Source organism: Balaenoptera physalus, assembly GCF_965194825.1.
Source record: "Balaenoptera physalus genome assembly, chromosome: 14".
NCBI classification, from domain to species: Eukaryota; Metazoa; Chordata; class Mammalia; order Artiodactyla; family Balaenopteridae; genus Balaenoptera; species Balaenoptera physalus.
The window spans coordinates 87,480,350-87,500,329 of record NC_138893.1 but is presented as its reverse complement, the minus strand read 5'-3'; the positions used below and the strand labels follow the sequence as shown (position 1 = coordinate 87,500,329).

The window sequence follows — 19,980 nt, the reverse complement described above, 5'->3', positions numbered from 1 at the left end:
TAGAGAGACAACTTCAAATGAAAAGAAGAGAAGGCCTTGGGGCTGTCCACTGAGGGATCTGATGTTTAATTTTCTTGTCTAGGAAGAAGAGAATGAGCTTAGTCTTTTTTTTTTTTTTTTTTTTTTTTAACCATCTTATTTTTTTTGACCCCAGGAGGTAGGGGAGATAACTTTAACTATGAGTAGATTTAACTCTGTCTTTATTTTAGTATCTTTAAGAGACCTAGAGCATTTCTCTGTAATATATTTCAGTAAATAACTTAGCATAAACATCATGTTGTTAATCTTAATTGCATTTCTGTACAATATTTTTAGGATGTAGATTTCAATCTTACTCTAATGTTAAAATACTACTAATAATGTATTAGATGTATATAATGTTTCATGGCTCTTACAGTTTTCATATGCATTTATCTTACCTGAAAGAGTAACTATAAATGAGTTAGTTCCCCCAAAGAGGAAAGTAATAAGCAGTTTTACTTTTTCCTAGTTTCTTTCATTTTTAATATAAGTGGAATATAATTAGAAAGAAGTTTTAAAAGATGTGATTATATCACCTCCCTAAACCAGGCTGGGAAGAGGGTTTTCTTATCTTTACTCTTAAGTTTGCTGTAGTATTGACAGCAGGAGACCAGTGTCTGTCCTCAACCATAATTTATTTTTTTCTTTCAGGACAACATAGGGGAGCTTGATCTTGATAAACAATCTGAACTTAGAGCTTTAAGGAAGAAAGAACTAGATGAGGAAGAAAGTGTTAGGAAAAAAGCTGTGCAGTTTGGAACCGGTGAACTGTGTGATGCCATCTCTGCAGTGGAAGAGAAAGTGAGCTATTTGAGACCTTCAGATTTTGAAGAAGCCAGAGAGCTTTTCTTAATGGGTCAGCACTATGTTTTTGAGGCAAAAGAGTTCTTTCAGATTGATGGTTATGTCACTGACCATATTGAAGTTGTCCAGGACCACAGTGCTCTGTTTAAGGTGCTTGCGTTCTTTGAAACTGACATGGAGAGACGGTGCAAGATGCATAAACGCAGAATAGCTATGCTAGAGCCCCTAATTGTGGACCTGAATCCACAGTATTATTTGTTGGTCAACAGACAGATTCAGTTTGAAGTTGCACATGCTTATTATGATATGATGGATTTGAAGATTGCCATAGCTGACAAGCTGAGGGATCCTGATTCACACATCGTGAAAAAAATAAATAGTCTTAATAAGTCTGCACTGAAGTACTACCAGCTCTTCTTAGACTCCCTGAGAGACCCAAATAAAGTATTTCCTGAGCATATAGGGGAAGATGTTCTTCGCCCTGCCATGTTAGCTAAGTTTCGAGTTGCCCGTCTCTATGGCAAAATCATCACTGCAGATCCCAAGAAAGAGCTAGAAAATTTGGCAACATCATTGGAACATTACAAATTTATTGTTGATTACTGTGAGAAGCACCCTGAAGCTGCCCAGGAAATAGAAGTTGAACTAGAACTTAGCAAAGAGATGGTCAGTCTTCTTCCAACAAAAATGGAGAGGTTCAGAACCAAGATGTCCCTGACTTAATAATCCTTGTTTTTAATGACAGAAAGTGTGCAGTAATGAAGAGATATTTTTTCCCCTTATTCAAACAGGCCCAGTTCCATTATGATGTCTACCTTCATAGCCAGATGAGTGCTGTTTGAACTTGAGATAGACCAATTGAGTCTTTGCTAGGACCTTCATCAACATAATTAATAATTTATACCTAATTATGTAAATAAATTGCCTTGTTAAAGTGACATGTGACTGGTATTTAGATTGCTCGTTTCCTATTTAAATATAAACCTTTTCTGCCTCATTTTCTAAAAGTAGGTTCTTTGTTGGCTAATACTTGATGGATTCGTTAAAAGGAAAAATGCTGGGTAATATACCTGGTGGGCAAGCTGTTACTGTATTAAAGTTGAAAAAATAACTTCTTGTAGTTATTCTTCCCAAAATATTTGCTTTCCTAAATTCCCAAAGAAATCTTTCCGTTCTGAAATATTAAAAAACTAAGTTATGTTGTAAAGTATTGTAGTTTGTTTCATTATAGAGGAAGAAGGCCATGTTGGAAATATAATAAATTGACTTGCTTCACTAATAAAAGCTTCCATTTATTCTTTTGTCTTCTTGTAAGAGTTGGTTTATTTTTGATACTTCAAAGGGTATTACCTTATTTGAAGCCAGAGAAGAATATTTCTTTGGTAACATTGTATAGAGAGAACACATTAAAATCTTATTCATTGAATATACTTTTTGAAATACTACTATGTTCCAGAAAAATTTTATTGACTGCAGTTTCTCAGAAGATCCTAGTATATCTATTAAGCTTTAAGCACTGTTGAAGAAAGATATGCACATAATAACATTGTTAGTATATGTTGGTCATTTTAAGTGGCTGCAGAATTGAAATGAAGTCGCTATCCAGTGCAAAAATCAAGATCAGTTGTAAAATTTGATACAGAGAATAGCTCTGTACGTTGACCTAGTCCTAAGCTTTCCGAAGCCAAGTCTAAGATTCTGTAACATGTATGTATGTGTGGTAAATACCTTGCTTTTCCTTTGAGATCAGTTTGCCAGGAAAAAAAGATCTTTGAGTATAATAGCAGTGTGTAATTCACTCAATATTTCATATTTATTAAATGTCTCCTGTGGATCGGACACTGTTCTCGGTTTTCTAGGCTTAGAGGATACAATAATGAACAAGATCAGCAAGATCCTATTCTCATGGAGCAAGTAAATAGATAAGAAGATTTCAACTAATGAATGCTATTAAGGAACCAGAATTCTAGGTTGACGTTTAACGGGAAGTGGTGCGACAGTGACCTGAAAGGCCGCTGAAAAGGTGGAAAGTGACAGTGAGCCGAGAACTAAACGGCCAAAAAGGGGCAGCAAAGTAAAGATTCTTAGGTAGAGTGTTCCAGAGAATGCTAGGCCCTCAGGCTGGCTCCAGCTTAGGAAGGAGTTTTGCATTTTAGAAGATAGGAAAGACCAGTGTGGCTGGAGCAGATGAGGTGGGAGTAGAATAGGGTGGGGCAGGAGTAGGGAGTCCAGATGGAGAGGGCTTTGTAGATGAGGGTAAGGAGTTAGGATTTTATTCTAGGTATAGTGGGAAAACTTTGTAGATTTTTTTAAAAGGGAGTGACATGTTCTGATTGGCATTTTTAGGAAACTACTATGGCTCCTCAGGAGAGAAGAGATTGTAGGGAGAAGGGAGAGGCACCAAAGGGGAAACATGGAGACAAGCTACGTTCTATTAGGATTAATCCAAATGGTTTGGACCAGGGTCATCAAGTAGGGATGGAGAGAAGTGGATAAGTTCAGTATGTGCTTTGGGAGTAGAATCACGGGACATGCCAGAGGATTACGTGGAAGGCATGAAGGGGAAAGAAGAATCAAGAACCATATGAAGTTGAAGTATGCAGGAGAAGCACATTTCTATGAGGGAGATGTGGGGTTAGAATTAAGAGTTCTATTCAGGTCATATTGAGTTTAGGATATTAAGATGCTTGAGATGGGATGATTGCTAACACCCCCCTTTAATCAGACTTTAAAAGGAAAGTGAAGAGGATCAAGAGGAGGCAAAGAGGGGAGGGAGGTTTCTTGGGGGTAGTGAGACGGCTCTGCATTGCAGCTACTCTCATTTCTTCATCTCTCTTGAAAACTGATTCTAGCACAAGTCCCCCTGTTATGAGCCTTTCCTGATATAGCCATTTTGCTCTCAACCTTATTCAACCTCAAAACTTCATTCATCATTAGCTTGCTTAACAAATACTGATCTCTTTCTCTATGCTGGTCACTGTGCTAAGCTCTAGAATATGGTCTATAAGGCACAGCCTCTTAAATCCTGATAGCTTTTCCTCTTCCCAACTGTGTTATTCAACTTGAGTTCAAGAGAAAATTCAAGTGTAACAGGCATTAGTCTTAAAACCAGTCTTTATCCTAATAACCATCAACATACTTTGCTATTTGTCATTTGCTGTCTATAGTGACTTTTCATATTTTTAAACTTTATCTTTAGTTATCAGCAGAAAATCTCACTGGCTGCTTTGCGTCCTGCACTATATTCATGTAGCCTGTTCCACAAACTGCTTTCCCTGAGCACGGCTTCCTAGAGACATCTGTCCTCCGAGACTTTGTTGCTTCTCTGGATTAGTAGTTCTCAAACTTTTTGGTTTCATGGCCCCTTTGCACTTAAAATTGAGGATGCCAGAGAGCTTTTGTTTATGTAGGTTATATCTCTCGATGTTTATCCTATCTGAAATTGGATTTAAGGAAATTTTAACAATTTATGTTAATGACATCCATTGGATTTAAACAATTTTATGAAAAAATTTTCCAGAAAAAGTGGCATATTTTACATTTTTGCAAACATCTTTAATGTCTGGCTTAATAGGAAACAGGTTGATTCTCATAACTGGTGTGATATAACATGTCATGTAGCCTTTGGAAAACTCCACTGTACATTTATGAGAGTGTGAGTGAAAAAAATAATGTCTTCTTATTATGAAACTAGTTTCATGGGATCTCCTGCCCCAGTCTGAGGTCCCCTGGACCCCCACCTTAAGAACTGCTGCCCTACTTAATCTCCAAAATATACAAACAGCTCAAACAACTCAACACCACCACCAAAAAAAAAAATCCCAATCAAAAAATGGGCAGAAGACCTAAATGGACATTTATCCAAAAAGACGACAGATGGCCAATAGGCATGTGAAAAGATGCTCGACATCACCAATTATTAGAGAAATGCAGATCAAAACTACAGTCAGGTACTATCTCACACCAGTCAATGGCCATCATTAAAAAGTCTACAAAAAAAAAAAAAAAAGGCTACAAATAACATGCTGGAGAGGGTGTGGAGAAAAGGGAACCCTCCTACACTGTTGGTGGGAATGTAAGTTGGTGCAGCCACTGTGGAAAACAGTATGATGGTTCCTCAGAAAACTAAAAATCGAATTACCATATGATCTAGCAATCCTACTCCTGGGCATATACCCAGAGAAAACCATAATTAAAAAAGACACATGCACCCCAATGTTCATTGCAGCACTATTTACAATAGCCAGGTCATGAAAGCAACCTAAATGCCCATTGACAGACAAATGGATAAAGAAGTTGTGGTACATATATACAATGGAATATTAGCCATAAAAAGGAATGAAATTGAGTCATTTGTTGAGACGTGGATGGATCTAGAGACTGTCATACAGAGTGAAGTAAGTCAGAGAAAAACAAATACCATATATTAACGCATGTATGTGGAACCTAGAAAAATGGTACAGATGAACCGGTTTACAGGGCAGAAGTTGAGACACAGATGTAGAGAACAAACATATGGACACCAAGGGGGGAAAACCACAGTGGAGTGGGGATGGTGGTGTGCTGAATTGGGCGATTGGGATTGACATGTGTACACTGATGTGTATAAAATTGATGGCTAGTAAGAACCTGCAGTATAAAACAAAACAACTAATACTAAACTTTCTTTGGGTTATTTGTATGGAAATATGTTAATATAAATGTTTCAGACATACATGAAATTTCTAAAAATCTTATATGTTCTGGTATAATAAGTCATAATTCTAGTTATTACTTTAAAACGTATATCTCAGAAATAACTAAATTTCCTTGTCAATTGCATTATTATGAACTTTCATCAAATCTTTAACCGTGGTCATTTTTAAGTCTTTTGTCATTTACAGACAGTTCTGGGTATACTCTGATGTTTTTGCAAAAATGTTCCTATAAAAGTGTTTCATCTTCAAGGAATTCATGGAAAAGACTGACAAGTACAGGTTTCTGGTAACTGACTATACTGCTGAACTGAATAAGCATTTTCAGAACTCTAATGGAAAACTGATGAATTCATAAAAGTGCTAACAAAAGATCAAGATGAAAAAAAAAAATTAATTACATGGGACTGAGTGAACTGGGGATGATTATAACTTTTGTGACTTTGTTTGAATAAAAAAAAAAAAATCCCACAACGACTCAGAGGCAAAAAATATACAAATCAGTTTTCACTGCAAAGTAAAAGAGCTGTTACAGTGGAGGATTACTAGACTGAATGTCAATATTATGACATAGTATGAGTGTGTTTCGTGTTTGGTAATTGCAATCATTGTTGCTTTTGTTGTGGTCATCCATTTACAATGCTTGGTGTCAGTTGATTTATCACTTGTAAAAATAAAATACAGTGTGTGTGTGTGAAAAAAAAAAAGAAAGGATACATACACCCTAATGTCCATTGCAGCAGTATTTACAATAGCCAGGACATAGAAGCAACCTAAATGTCTGTCGACAGAGGAATGAATAAAGAAGTTCTGGTGTATATATATATACAATGGAATACTACTCAGCCATAAAAAAGAATGATATAATGCCATTTGCAGCAACATGGATACAACTAGAGATTATTACACTAAGTGCAGTAAGTCAGCAAGAGAAAGACAGATACCATATGATATCACTTATATGTGGAATCGAAAATATGGCACAAATGAACCTATCTACAAAACAGACTCACAGAGAACAGACTGGTGGTTGCCAAGGGAGGGCAGGTGTGGGGGAGGGACTGGGAGTTTGGGGTTAGTAGATGCAAACTATTACATTTAGAATGGATTAGGGACTTCCCTGGTGGTCCAGTGGTTTAGAGTTCGCCTCCTAATGCAGGGGGTGCGTGTTCGATCCCTGGTCAGGGAGCCAAGACCCCACATGCCTTGCGGCCAAAACAACCAAAACATAAAACAGAAGCAGTATTGTAACAAATTCAGTAAAAACTTTAAAAAAAAATAGAATGGTTAAACAACAAGGTCCTTATGTATAGCACAGGGAACAGTATCCAATCTCCTGGGATAAACCATAATGGAAAAGAATATAAAAAAGAATGTATACATGTGTCTGAGTCACTTTGCTGTACAGCAGACGTAACACAACATTGTAAATCAACTATATTCCAATTTTAAAAAGAAACAAAACCTGCTGCCCTACAGCCTGCTCTGAGTTGGGCAAGGTCCAGAGTGGATGCTGAGGGTTAGTTTAGGAAAGTAATGTGGCTGCAGTGGCTGGTCTAGATCTCCCATCCAAAGAAAAAATAGACTTCTCTATTATTTAGTGCACATTGGTTTTGGGTGAGTCTAGAGTCATGGCAATGTCTTGTCTTTATTATTTTATCATGGAATGTACTGGGTTTCTTGGCAATGCTGGGGTGTTTTTTTGTTTTTTTTAACATCTTTATTGGAGTATAATTGCTTTACATTGTTGTGTTAGTTGCTACTGTATAACAAACCGAATCAGCTATACTTATACATATATCCCCATATCCCCTCCCTCTTGCTTCTCCCTCCCACCCTCCCTATCCCACCCCTTTAGGTGGACACAGAGCACCGAGCTGATCTCCCTGTGCTATGTGGCTGCTTCCCACTAGCTATCTATTTTACATTTGGTAGTGTGTATATATGTCCATGCCACTCTCTCACTCGTCCCAGCTTACCCTTCCCCCTCCCCGTGTCCTCAAGTCCATTCTCTACATCTACGTCTTTATTCCTGTGCTTCCCCTAGGTCCTTCAGAACCTTTTTATTTTAGATTCCATATATATGTGTTAGCATACAGTATTTGTTTTCCTCTTTCTGCCTTCACTCTGTATGACAGACTCTAGATCCATCCACCTCTCTACAAATAACTCAATTTCGTTTCTTACTATGGCTGAGTAATACTCCATTGTATATATGTGCCACACCTTCTTTATCCATTCATCTGTCGATGGACAATTAGGTTGCTTCCATGTCCTGGCTACTGTAAATAGTGCTGCAATGAACAGGCAATGCTGGGTTCTTTAGTACTGTTTTATCTACTTGAACTCTGTCAAAGCTGTTTCATTGTTGTTTTCATCCCTATTACTGTAGAGTCACTGAAAGGTAATAGAAGTTCTCCCTTACCTAGACAGTTGGTTCATTATTCTGGGATAGTTTTGCAAAACCTTACATGAAATACATATGCCCAGAACACTTAGAAGTGTTGGCAGCATGATAGAATTTGGGCTAGAGCCATAGGGTTATTTTAAATAGACTTTCGTTCTTTTGCTCACTCCTAAAACTAATTATTGAGGCAAAGAGTATATACTGAGCTAATAAAAAGTGGGATTTTTTGATACAAGAGTCCTTGGCCATTTTCTTTCAGTCTTGCTAGATTTACATATATACAATGGACAATCACACAGCCATTAAAAAGAATGAAATGATGCCGTTTGTAGCAACATGGATCGGCCTAGAGATCACCATGCTAAGCGGAGTAAGTCAGACAAATAGCATATATTATCACTTGTATGTGGAATCTGAAAAAATGATACAAATGAACTTATTTACAGAACAGAAACAGACTCACAGACTTTGAGAACAAAATTATGGTTACCAAAGGGGAAAGGTGGGAGGGAGGGATAAATTAGGAGTTTGGGATTAACATATATACACTACTATATATAAAATAATCAACAAGGACCTACTGTATAGCACAGGGACCTCTACTCAATACTCTGTAACGGCCTATATGGGAAAAGAATCTAAAAAAGAGTGGATATATGTGTATGTATAACTGATTCACTTTGCTGAACACCTGAAACTAATACAACATTGTAAATCAACTATACTCCAATATAAAATAAAAATTAAAAAAAAAAAACAACTAACCATTTAGGTAGAGACCAGGCAAAAGTCTGTGAAAATGAAAGTATATAATTTAAATAATTATGTATTAAATAATTATATAATTTAAACAACTGTTCAGGGAAAAGAGTAAGAAATATCCCAGGGTATTGAATGCTTTAACTGCTAGGCAAATGACCATCCATGCATAACTTCTGGCTAGTGGGACCCGAATAGGCATCAGAAAGCAATGGCATTAATAACACTGCTGCACGTCGAATATGAAAGTTGTTAAGAGAGTACATCCTAAGAGTTCTCATCACAAGGCAAAAATATTGCTTCCTTTTATTTTGTGTCTGTATGAGATGATGGATGTTCACTAAACTTATTGTGCTTAACATTTCATGATGTACATAAAGCAAATCATTATGCTGTACACCTTAAAATTTTTTTTTTCTTTCTTTTTTTTTTTTTTTTTTTACAAACAAAGTTTTGGGTTTATTTTGGCCATGCTGAGACCAGGCCACATTCGATCCTGACCAGGGATCAAACCCGGGTCCCCCAGCAGTAGAAGCACGGAGTCCTAACCACTGGACCACCAGGGAAGTCCCCTGTACACTTTAAATTTATATAGTGCTGTATGTCGATTATAGCTCAATAAAACTAGAAGAAAGAAAATCTCAAAAAAAGAAATCTTGCTAGATTTAGACAACTAACAGGCTAAAGGCATCATTCCTTCATTCATTCACTTATTCAACAAGTGAATGCCTACTATCAGAAGACTGAATTTTACCTGTCAATTCTGAGCAGTTATGTGAGAAAAACATTGAAATTTGTCTATGAATTTTAGGGTCTTTCAGATAGTGTAGGCTATCTTTGGGGGAAAAACCTGGTTATTAAGGATAGGTTTATTTAAATGCCATTCTCAATTCTTGGCTGTTATTCTCAGGGGCCTACACTGGGTGCAGGAGAGACTTCTTCCCTTGCAATTGCCTTGGGGGAAAGTTTTTGCAGTTGCCTATAATTCAGTGGAGTTTTCTGGGTTATTTACACCTTGTTCATCTCTGCTCCTCAGATCAGTTTTAGCCAGCGCTGTTAGTTTCTCCCCAAATTATGTGAGAAGGAGGGCTTGATAGATTTTGTATTTTCCTTTTTTCGTTTTTGTTTTTGACTAGAAAATAGCCACATCCACATTTCAAATGCTATTTTTGTTTTGGCCAATTAAGTTTCTTCTCCTTGTACTCGGGGGTTGGCAAACTCTCTGTAAAGGGCCAGATGGTAAATATATTAGACTTTTCGTGCCATGCAGTCTATTGCAGGTATTCAATGCTGCTGTGAAAGCACCTGCAGACAATATATAAATGAATGAATGTGGCTCTGTTACAATAAAACTTTACTCTTGACAACAGGTGGCAGGCCAGATTTGGCCTGGGGGCATGGTTTGCCAACTCTTGCTTTTAGTGGTTTACCAACTCTTGCTCTTACTGGTTTACTGTTGGAATTTCTTTCTACCTTATATATAAAATGTACTTATAAAAACTAATGTTATTGAGCACTACCTAGTCTATTCCAGGTACTCTGCTAAGCACTTTATGTGCATTATTGCATATAATTGTCTTGAAAACTTTAACATGGATACTATCATCCTCTTTTGTACGGAATGTGCAACTGAGGCTTAGAGAGCTCCAGTGACTCGCTCAAGGTCATGCAGCTAGGAAGTGGCAGAGCTATTATTTGTTTTGGGGTTTTTTTTTTTTTGGCTACACCACACAGCTCACGGGATCTTAGCTCCCCTACCCGGGAATAAACCTGGGCCCAAGGCTGTGAAAGCTCCAAGTCCTAACCACCGGACCGCCAGGGAATTCCCCAGAGCTATTGTTTGAACCAAGGTCAATATGAGTATCTTTTACAAAGTTAACAAGCTGCTGGTTCTATTAATTTTAGTTTAAATGGACTATAAGAAAAGACAACCATCCATTGAGAGATGAATAAAGAAGACGTGAAATGTATATATATATACACATACATACACATACACACACACACACACACACACACACACACACACTACTCAGCCATAGGAAAAGGATAGGAGAGTGGGAGGGAGGGAGATGCAAGAGGGAAGAGATATGGGGATGTATGTATATGTATAGCTGATTCACTTTGTTATAAAGCAGAAACTAACACACCATTGTAAAGCAATTATACTCCAATAAAGATGTTAAAAACTACAACAACAAAAAAAGGATAAAATCTTGCCACTTGCAACAACATGGATGGACCCAGAGGGCATTAGGCTAAGTGAAGTAAGTCAGACAGAGACAGACAATACCATATGATTTCACTTACATATGGAATCTAAAAAACGAAAACATGAATAAACAAAACAAACAGACTCATGGATACAGAGAACAAACTGGTGGTCGCCAGAGGGGAGGAGGGGGTGAGGGGTTGGGCAAAATAGGTGAAGGAGATTAAGAGGTACACTTTCAGTTATAAAATAAGTCACAGGGATGTAACATATGGCATAGGGAATATAGTCAATAATATTATAGACATAGTATTACCATACAGTAACTTTGTATGGTGGCAGATAGTTACTAGACCTATTGGGGTGACCATTTCATAATGTATATAAATGTCAAATCATGTTTTACACCTGAAACTAATATTGTATATCAGCTATATGTCAATAAAAATATTTTTGTAAAGGGACAACTACACCTGAAGTAAAATTGCTGACAAGCCATTGAACCAGGCCGTTGAACCATTCCCTTCCTATAATAAGGGAAGATGTACCTAAAATTATGTTGTCCAAATCATGATTGTAGGTATATCTATGTATATAGACATAGATGTTAAAAATTACCCATTTTGTAGCTAAGTAGCTGTTGCAGTATTTCTAAACTTTTCATAGCTACCTGCATTGCAGGTCTGTTCTTGATTATCACAGTCAGTCAGTTACTAACCATGAGATATGAAGGGAGAAAACTCAAATATGTTAGGACAACACATTTTTTAAATGGCCCAGATGCATTTTTATAGGTTAAGTGTCAGTACACAACTGGGCCTTTTCGTCATTTTGCACTTAAGAGAGATGTGATATTTTTTTGGGGAAAAAAACCAGTTGGGGTTCATAGTATCCATTCAAGTTGTTTTCATCATTACTTATTTTGGGACTTTGAAAAAACCTAAAAGAGGAAAAAAATTCAAGAAAGCAACCAGGAACTATGTGTCAAGGAGAAATCCCAGAGAAAGTACAGCTCCCAGAAAAAATCTCACCCATACAGCCCAATCAGAGACTCTTGAAGCCAGTAACTTCTCAGGGAGGTCACAACCCAGTATTAACTTTTCATCTATAGGAAGTGCCAGGAAAGCCTTATACATGCGTTGTATGAAATTGGGTTCAAAAATACAGTTAAGGAAAACCAACCAGAAAACCTGCTGGATGATAATGTGTTTCTGAATCTGACATGCTCGGCAGCAGTCGTGCACCCGCTATCAGTACAGAGCTCTTTACCCCCTCTTCCTTCTGAATTCTCTCACTCGCTTTTCCTCCGCCAGTTATCTTAATCACTTTGCCTTTCCTGTTATCACCCTCAGTCAGGTTTTGTTATCAAGAGAGGCATCACCCTCCAAAGTCATTTGTGATCTCCTTTAGATGATGTTTATGCTTTTAATTTTCACCCCAAAGCTATTGCTTGGACACTAAGAAAATGGTACAATCATGTAAGAAATTATAAAAAATGAAAGCAGAGTAATTGCCAATCTGCTGATTATGCAAAACTATAGAATGGCTTTCTGTTAAAAACTTTTTGTCCTGTTAGACTGGGGTTTTGAACTTTGCTTCTGAATATTTAAACTTTCATTTGTTTTTCTCGCCTGGGGCCCAGGAAATCTAATTACATTCCACTTAAAAATAAGGAGAAATGATTCCCAAGCTCCTCTGGAAGAATACCTTAAGTTTCACTTATTGAGGAGGTGCCAGAGTATCTCAAGTTGTAATTTAATTCAATTCCATGGGCCTGCTTTTACCTTTCTAATTTGAATATATATCTTACCACACAAACTTAATAGAGCATGTATACTAATACAGAGGGTATGTTTGCAATGATCGGACTTGATGTATGATTACACATTAGAAATGAAAGTCACTTTGAGATTGCTTGGTGTGCTTACAGAACTTGGTAGGCACCCTCCAGAGCAGCTGATATTAGAGGCTCTGGTGACCACTGTTCAGCAGAGGTGGCACTAAGCTGCCACAGACAGAACACAAAGAGCTTTCAAATATGAACTCCAGATTCAAGTACTGACTGCCAATTAAGCTGCTTCTCATGTGGGGCAACTCTGTTGTTCCAGGATCAGCAGCAGGAATTGGTTTATACAATTAGTTAATGATACTCAATGACTGTTGAATAATTTGGATACTTATACTTAAGATCATGTTTTTAATAAGTTGTGTTAGCATAAGCTGTAGGGCATTGTTTCCTAGAGTCGAGTCCCAGGGCCCACCTGCATCAGAATCATTACAAGGCACTTAAAATGCAGATTCCCAGGCTCCAGCCCAGAACTAATCAGAAACTTGGGGTGGGAACCAGGGATCTACATTTGAGTAGAACCCCATGCGATTCTTATGTACATTAAGTGAAAGAAGCTTTGCTGTAAGAATGAAGAGAAGGAAGCTAGAGCAGCTTCTGTAGGGAGAAGAGTCCTGAACCACAAAGCTACTCTGTGCCTTTGGTTCCCAGGGAGAACCAAGGCTGGGGACAGGGCATTCCCAGCAGCTTTAGGCAGCCAAGGAGCTACAACTCTCTCCTCCTAGTTCTCCAAGCACCTCCTCCTGTGCGAGAAGGAGAATTCTACTGGGTGCACGCAAGTAGGGGGCCTGAGACTGGTAACCACAACACTAGGTCTTTCAGGGCCCAAGGGGAACCCTCCTAGATGAAAGCTAAGCATTCCCTAGTGACCCCTGAAGAATGTTCTAGAATACCTCAAGGGAGGTGAGGAAAAAGAGGTTGTTCTGCAAGGAACACAGACTAGGCAAGCAGCAATTCCTGGGGGATTTGAATGGAAACACTCAAATTGTTGTCCCAGTGGCATGGTGTTAACTACTCTGCGTAGAGAGCCAGGACCATCTCTCAGGAACTGGACAAATTTGGGGTAGAGCAAATACTCAGATTCCCCCACTCTCACATTCCAAGAAAGGCTGTGTTCTGGTGACATCTGGTTAAAATGAAAATTGAGTGCCTGCTTGAGGGGATGCAATCGTTTCTCCTGTAGTAGAGCATCTCTTCCCTAGGGAAATCCCCAAATTGCAGAACGGAGACATGTTTCTAACTTGGACCTGACATTGCTACTCTTCCTTGGGACTTCCCTGGTGGCACAGTGGTTAAGAATCCGCCTGCCAATGCAGGGGACACGGGTTTGAGCCCTGGGCTGGGAAGATACCACATGCCACGGAACAACTAAACCCATGTGCCACAACTACTGAGCCTGCGCTCTAGAGCCCACGGGCCTAGAGCCCGTGCTCCACAACAAGAGAGCCCACCCCAATGAGAAACCCGCGCACCACAATGACGAGTAGCCCCCACTCGCCGCAACTAGAGAAAGCCCGTGTGCAGCAACGAAGACCCAACAGAAACAAAAAAACAAAACAAAACAAAAAAAAACCTCTTCCTTTGGAGGGGATGAGAGTCACGTGCCAGGTGAATGAGAGCTTGGAACTCTGCATGAGAGAAACACAACCCTCCCCTCATAGTTCTGTAGCTAGGCAGTCCAAGACACCAACACTGTGCACACAATGCACATAGTCTGATATACCAATGTATGTGCACATGGCATATGGTGGACTTAACCATTGGCCAGAAGTCCAGGGACTTCCATGCTGCTCAGCCCAATGGAAACTTTTCAGTCCTCATTCATTCATTCATTCCTGACCTCTTGATAGCATGGCATTTGACAGACCGAGGCTCCCTCCTTGAAACGCCTCTTCCCTCATCCTTCCACAGCACTGCCTTCTCCCACTCTACCTTGCCAGCAACTTCTTGTGTTTCCTTTAAGGGCTTTTAAAATCACTTAAATATGTGATCCTTAGCATTCTGACCTAGTGTCTTAGTCTCTCCAGGTTCCCTGGGGCAATGTCATCCACCCTTAAGATATAGGTTACCGCTGATATGTAGTTCTTGATCGTTTTAGTTCACTTACCCCCAAATTAGTAGAATTGTTGACTGTTACTTACACTCACAATTATTGCCTTCATTTCCTTTAAAAAAGTTTTTATTTTAAATATTAAAAAAAATTTAAGAAATACCCTTGATTAAAGAAAAATAGCTTCAAGGAGTTTAAAATGAAAAGTAGCAGTTTCGAGTACTGTCTTTCCCTACACCTCCCCCGGACCCTCGCAACCAATCCCAGGAGGGAACCTGTTCAGACCTGCGTTTTGCTGGTTACCTGGTTATGTGGTAATGACATGCTCACTTCACTCCTTCTTGATTTATCCATTTAAAACATTATCTATTGACTTTTTCCAGTGATAGTAAAGGATATAGCTCACGACACCCTACTCCCCTCCTCATTTCTTTCAATATAGCTACAATATTAAAATTGGTTTTGGTTAAAAAATATGTGTTATATACATAATAGTATGTAATGAATTTATATATAAATATGTAGGTATACTTATGTAAATAACATATATATTTTATACATGTGTATATTGTTCTATTTTTTTTCTATTGTTCCATTTCTTGACCATCCACTAAGGATATTAGTGTCCAAACCCTTGCCTTTAACTCTCCTCAACCTCACAAATCATCTATATTTTCATTTATACATTGGCAGTGTTGATAAATACACATTCTATTATGTATACATTTTACGCTGTCATAATCAAATTTCTGTGTCTTTGTAGAGGGATTCTAAAAGTTGATGACGAATAAGCTGTATTTACATTACAATGATGATATAAATATCACCCACTGCAGAATTAAGAATATATTATGATTATATTGCTTTCCTGTACAGATTTATATTCTTAGAGCTTCTAACTGCCCCCCCACCGCCCTCAGTATTTGCCCTTATATTCTGGCTGTCAAATCCACCATCATAGTCATCTATTCATCCTTTCCCCCCTCAAAGCCCTCCCTCCAGGAGCCCTCCCTCCTGCTCCGATCTGCACTGCTTGCTCTGCAGATCAGATGCTCCACTACCGGGCTGGGACTCCGCTTCTCTGCTCTCCCAGTGTGTAGCTACTCTTTCCTGGAGCCGGTGTCTTCCTTTCTCTTGGTTTATTAAGATTTCTAATTTAAAAAGTATAACGTGCTTGTTATAACAAGTATATAGATATAAAAATCTCTCCTTATTCTCCTCCACCTTTGCACCTCTGAGGGAATCTAAGTTAAAGGTGTGGTGGGTCCCCTTCTACACCTTCATCTATGCTCGAATACACATCCTCGAACATGTAAACACATATATGGGTTCCTTCTGTTCTTTTAAAAAGTGGAATCATGTTATACATCTTACTCTGCAACTTGCTTCTGCCACCCCTGATTTAATGATTTATCATAAACCTTTCTCCAGCTCAATACAGATTGACATAAGTTTTTAAATAATCTGCTTCTGGTTCCACAGTGTGGATGTACCTTATTTATTCATCTACTTCCTATGATGAACAGTTTATTTTCTGTTTTTATGTCACTGCAAATCAATAAACATGCTTGTGAGTGAATCCTGACATATTGATACATATTGGTGCTTTTATTTTTGTAGGACAGATTTCGAAAAATCAAAATTACTGGGTCAAAGGACAAGCATATAATATTTTAACTCAGAATATAACATATGTACCAAAAAGTGCATCATAAATGTAGTTGTTCATAAATGAATTCTCACAAATACAACACGCAATGTGACCAGTACCCAGATCAAGAGACAGAATACTGCCAGCACCTGAGGAGCCCATCCCATACGCCTGTGAGTCAATACTCCACTCCCAAGGGTACCCTCTCTCCTGACCGCTGACGGCGTCCGCATTTTTCATGTGAAGATATTGCCACACCCTTCTCCCCAATGGCTGTAGGAATTCACATTCCCACAAGTAACTCGCAAAGGTATCAGTTTCCCCTGTAACATTAGATATCACTTTTTACAACTTTTTGCTTACCTGATGGGTGAAAATAGTATCTCACTGTTATTCTACTTTGCATGCTTCCTGACTGACCGGTGACGGTGAGCACTATGGCACACATTCCTTCACTTACAGATGAGAAAACCAAGGCTCAGAGCAGAGCACTGACGTCGCCCAGGTCAGCTTAACATCTGCTTTGTTTCTGTGGTTAGCGCAGCGCTGTGGGACTCAGCAAGCAATCACAGATCCCTTCCCCATTAGTAAAGCTCCCTGAGCGCACCTCATTCAAACTCTCAAGGAAAGCGGGGAGAAGAAGGACACACGCACATCCCATTTTACTCTGCAGGACTGGGAGACAAACACTCTTCTGCTCATACAAAGCCTCTGTGATCTTGTAGACTTGGCTCAAAGACTGGTTTTGATAGGGATGGAGTAAAGTGACAAAGTAGGTGATTAAACAGTTAATCCCACTAGAGGATTGTAAGTAAAGAAAAAGGTATGGGAGACCCCTGTAAGTTAATGATCACTCAGGAAAGCAGGTTTGCTTAACCACAAAGCCATGCAACAGAGACATGAGACATGCCCCCAAACAATAAGCAAACGGTGGAATGAGACCCACATCCTGCCCAGGGAGCTTGGTAAGTTAATGATTCCTAGGACGTGCTCCCCTGTGCACACTAAGGACAAAAACATAAGGAAAAGGTGCCATTATACTGAAACCTGAGATGATTACTGTTTTTAGTATGTGTTACCGCCTTTTTGCTCATTTCCATTGCTCCATGTCAGTCCCCATTTAATCATGTAGGGACAAGAAAACTCCCCCGCCCAACCTGGAGGGGGACCTGATGATGGAAGCCTGAAGTCTACTCAAGAATGAGGAAGAAGGTGGCCTTCTCCCCCTCCCCAATTTTCCTTTGATTGTAAAACTATAGCCCAGTAAATTCTCAGGGTACTGCACTCCCTTGCCCGCCTGCTCGTAAGCCTCACAAGTGTCCTATTCTAATAAATCACTTCTTAGCTATCACTTTGCCTCTCAATGAATTCTTTCTGCCCTGAGACATAAAAACCTGGAAGTTCTTGGAGGCTCCCCCAACCCCAGACGCATTTCTGCAGTTTCAGCTTGGGGGCATTGAGGGAGCGAGCCCCGCTGATTGCAGGCAGGGATGGCTGGTCTGTGGAGGTTGGTGAGTGAGTCATCCAGCCGGGTTGAGGAAACAATCAAGCAATCACACGTGCAACATCTCTACTGAGGGCCTGAAGGCCGCAGGGAAAAGTGGAAAGATCTGTGGACTGAAAGCTAGGAGGCTTTGGGGGGCATCGCTTGCCCTCTCAGAGCCCATTTTCTCCCAAGAAGAAGGGCTTGGAGGTGCTGAGAGCACCAGATGCCCAGCCTGGGCAGGAGGCAGCCCTCTAGGACCAGCAACACAGCACCAAGCAGACAAACCATTGTCCTCGCACATCTGAAACTGTCACAGCTTTAGGCAGGAGTGTCCACACCCAAATGAGCGTTTGTGCGGGCAGGTGCGACGAGAGCTGAGCCCTGAAGGAAGGGACGGGGTGGGTCAGGGTGCTGCAATGGCAGAAAGGAGAGCAAGGCATCATCTGTGGGGGGAGAGCTGGAAAGGAGGGGCGGGTCAGCCTGAACACCAAGGGCCTGGAAAGGAAAGTGAGAAGAGTAACCCCAGCTGAAGAAACTACTGAAAGAAGCACTGATGGAGACATGAGGCTGGAAAAATAGGCTGAGGCCGGCCAGGAGGCCCACAAAAGCCCTCAATTCCCCGTGAGGAGTGTGGGCTTGGCCTGTGGGCGTGTGGAGCCAACGGCTGTGCTTTCACAGGGCAGCGTTAGGAGGCAACAGGTAGTTCGCACGGTGTCTAATTTTCTAAGCTTAACTGTAACAAGTTACCACAGTTGGTGGCTGCTGTAATGAACTACCCAAAACTTGGTGGCTTAAAATGACCCACATGTGTCCCCTTATAGTTCTACAGGCTAAAAGTCTGACATGGGTCTCACTGGGCTAAAACTAAGGTGTTGGCAGGGCTGCCTTTCTTTCTGGAGACTCCAGAGGAGAATCTGCTTCCTTACCTTTTCCAGCTTCTGCGTTCCTCGGCTTGTGGCCCTTTAGTCCATCTTCACAGCTAGCAAAGGCAAACCAAACCCTTCTCACACCACATCACTCTGAACTTTCCTTCTGCCTCTGGCTTCCATTCTTAAAGACGCTTGTGATTACAGTGGTCCCACCTGGATAATCCAGGCCACTCCCTCTTTTAAGATCACCTGATTAGCAGCATTAATTCCATCTGCAACCTTAATTGCCCTTTGCCATGTAAGGTAACAGCTTCCAAGGATTAGGATGATTAGGAGAGAGACATCTTTGGGGGGGCCATTATTCTGCCTGCCATACTGGGTTAGTTAGTTGGAACTCCTTGCAAACAAACAAACAACAACAAAAAAAAAACAGAAGCAAAAACAAAAAAGGAGAAGGAGAGGGAGAGGGAGGAGAAGGAGAGGGAGAGGGAGGAGAAGGAGAAGAAAAGAAATATATGGGCTTAAATAACTGAGGCCTCAGTGTCTTTCTTCCCTTCTTGGGTCTACTTTCCTCTCTTGGTTTTCAGGCATCTCCTTCTACGAGCAGGACCCCGAATCACCAGGCTTACCTCCTGCCAGCTTAGCAGCATGGCAGTCCCCTCTCCCAGTACTTTAGCATAACCCAGGATGATGAGTATTGACTCTGATTCACCCAACTTCCGTCCAAGACTGTCCCTGGACCAACTACTCTGGCCTGGGAGACAACTTTCATTTGCCAGGCATGCGTTTTATATGCACCCTTGGAGCTGAAACAGGGGAAGCCCCACCAAACCCCATGGACAGAGACTTGGGGGTGGGTGGTTCCTTAAAGGAAAACTGGTAGACTGCTACCCAAAAAGCGCAATAGTGGTCATAATTGCACAATATGTGTTGCACTTCATGCCACGAACCTGTACTTAAAAATGATATATAAGGTACTTAGCCATAAAAAAGAACAAAATAATGCCATTTGCAGCAACATGGATGGACCTAGAGATTGTCATACTGAGTGAAGTAAGTCAGACAGAGAAAGACAAACATATGATATTGTATGTGGAATCTAATAAAAGGCTACAAATGAGCCTATCTTCAAAACACAATAGAGTTACAGATTTAGAAAATAAACTTATGGTAACCGGGAG

At 40.0% G+C, this 19,980-nt stretch overlaps 2 protein-coding genes and 1 long non-coding RNA gene across 4 annotated transcripts in view; 2 read left to right on the top strand and 1 right to left on the bottom strand.

Moving 5' to 3' along the window:
* KIFBP (kinesin family binding protein) overlaps window positions 1-2,128 on the top strand; it is a 36,990-nt gene extending 34,862 nt beyond the window's left edge. For both annotated transcript variants that reach the window (XM_082424466.1, XM_082424467.1), the window contains exon 7: window positions 673-2,128. In XM_082424466.1, coding sequence (XP_082280592.1) covers window positions 673-1,548 — 876 coding nt within the window. In that variant the 3' untranslated portion in view covers window positions 1,549-2,128. The remainder of the gene's footprint in view (window positions 1-672) is intronic.
* The window catches only part of HKDC1 (hexokinase domain containing 1), a 265,615-nt gene that overhangs the window by 35,369 nt on the left and 210,266 nt on the right, over window positions 1-19,980 (top strand). The window lies entirely within an intron of this gene.
* LOC309642742 overlaps window positions 1,831-19,980 on the bottom strand; it is a 335,590-nt gene continuing 317,440 nt past the window's right edge. The window contains exon 2 of the long non-coding RNA XR_014253357.1: window positions 1,831-5,454. This is a non-coding gene — a long non-coding RNA (uncharacterized lncRNA). The remainder of the gene's footprint in view (window positions 5,455-19,980) is intronic.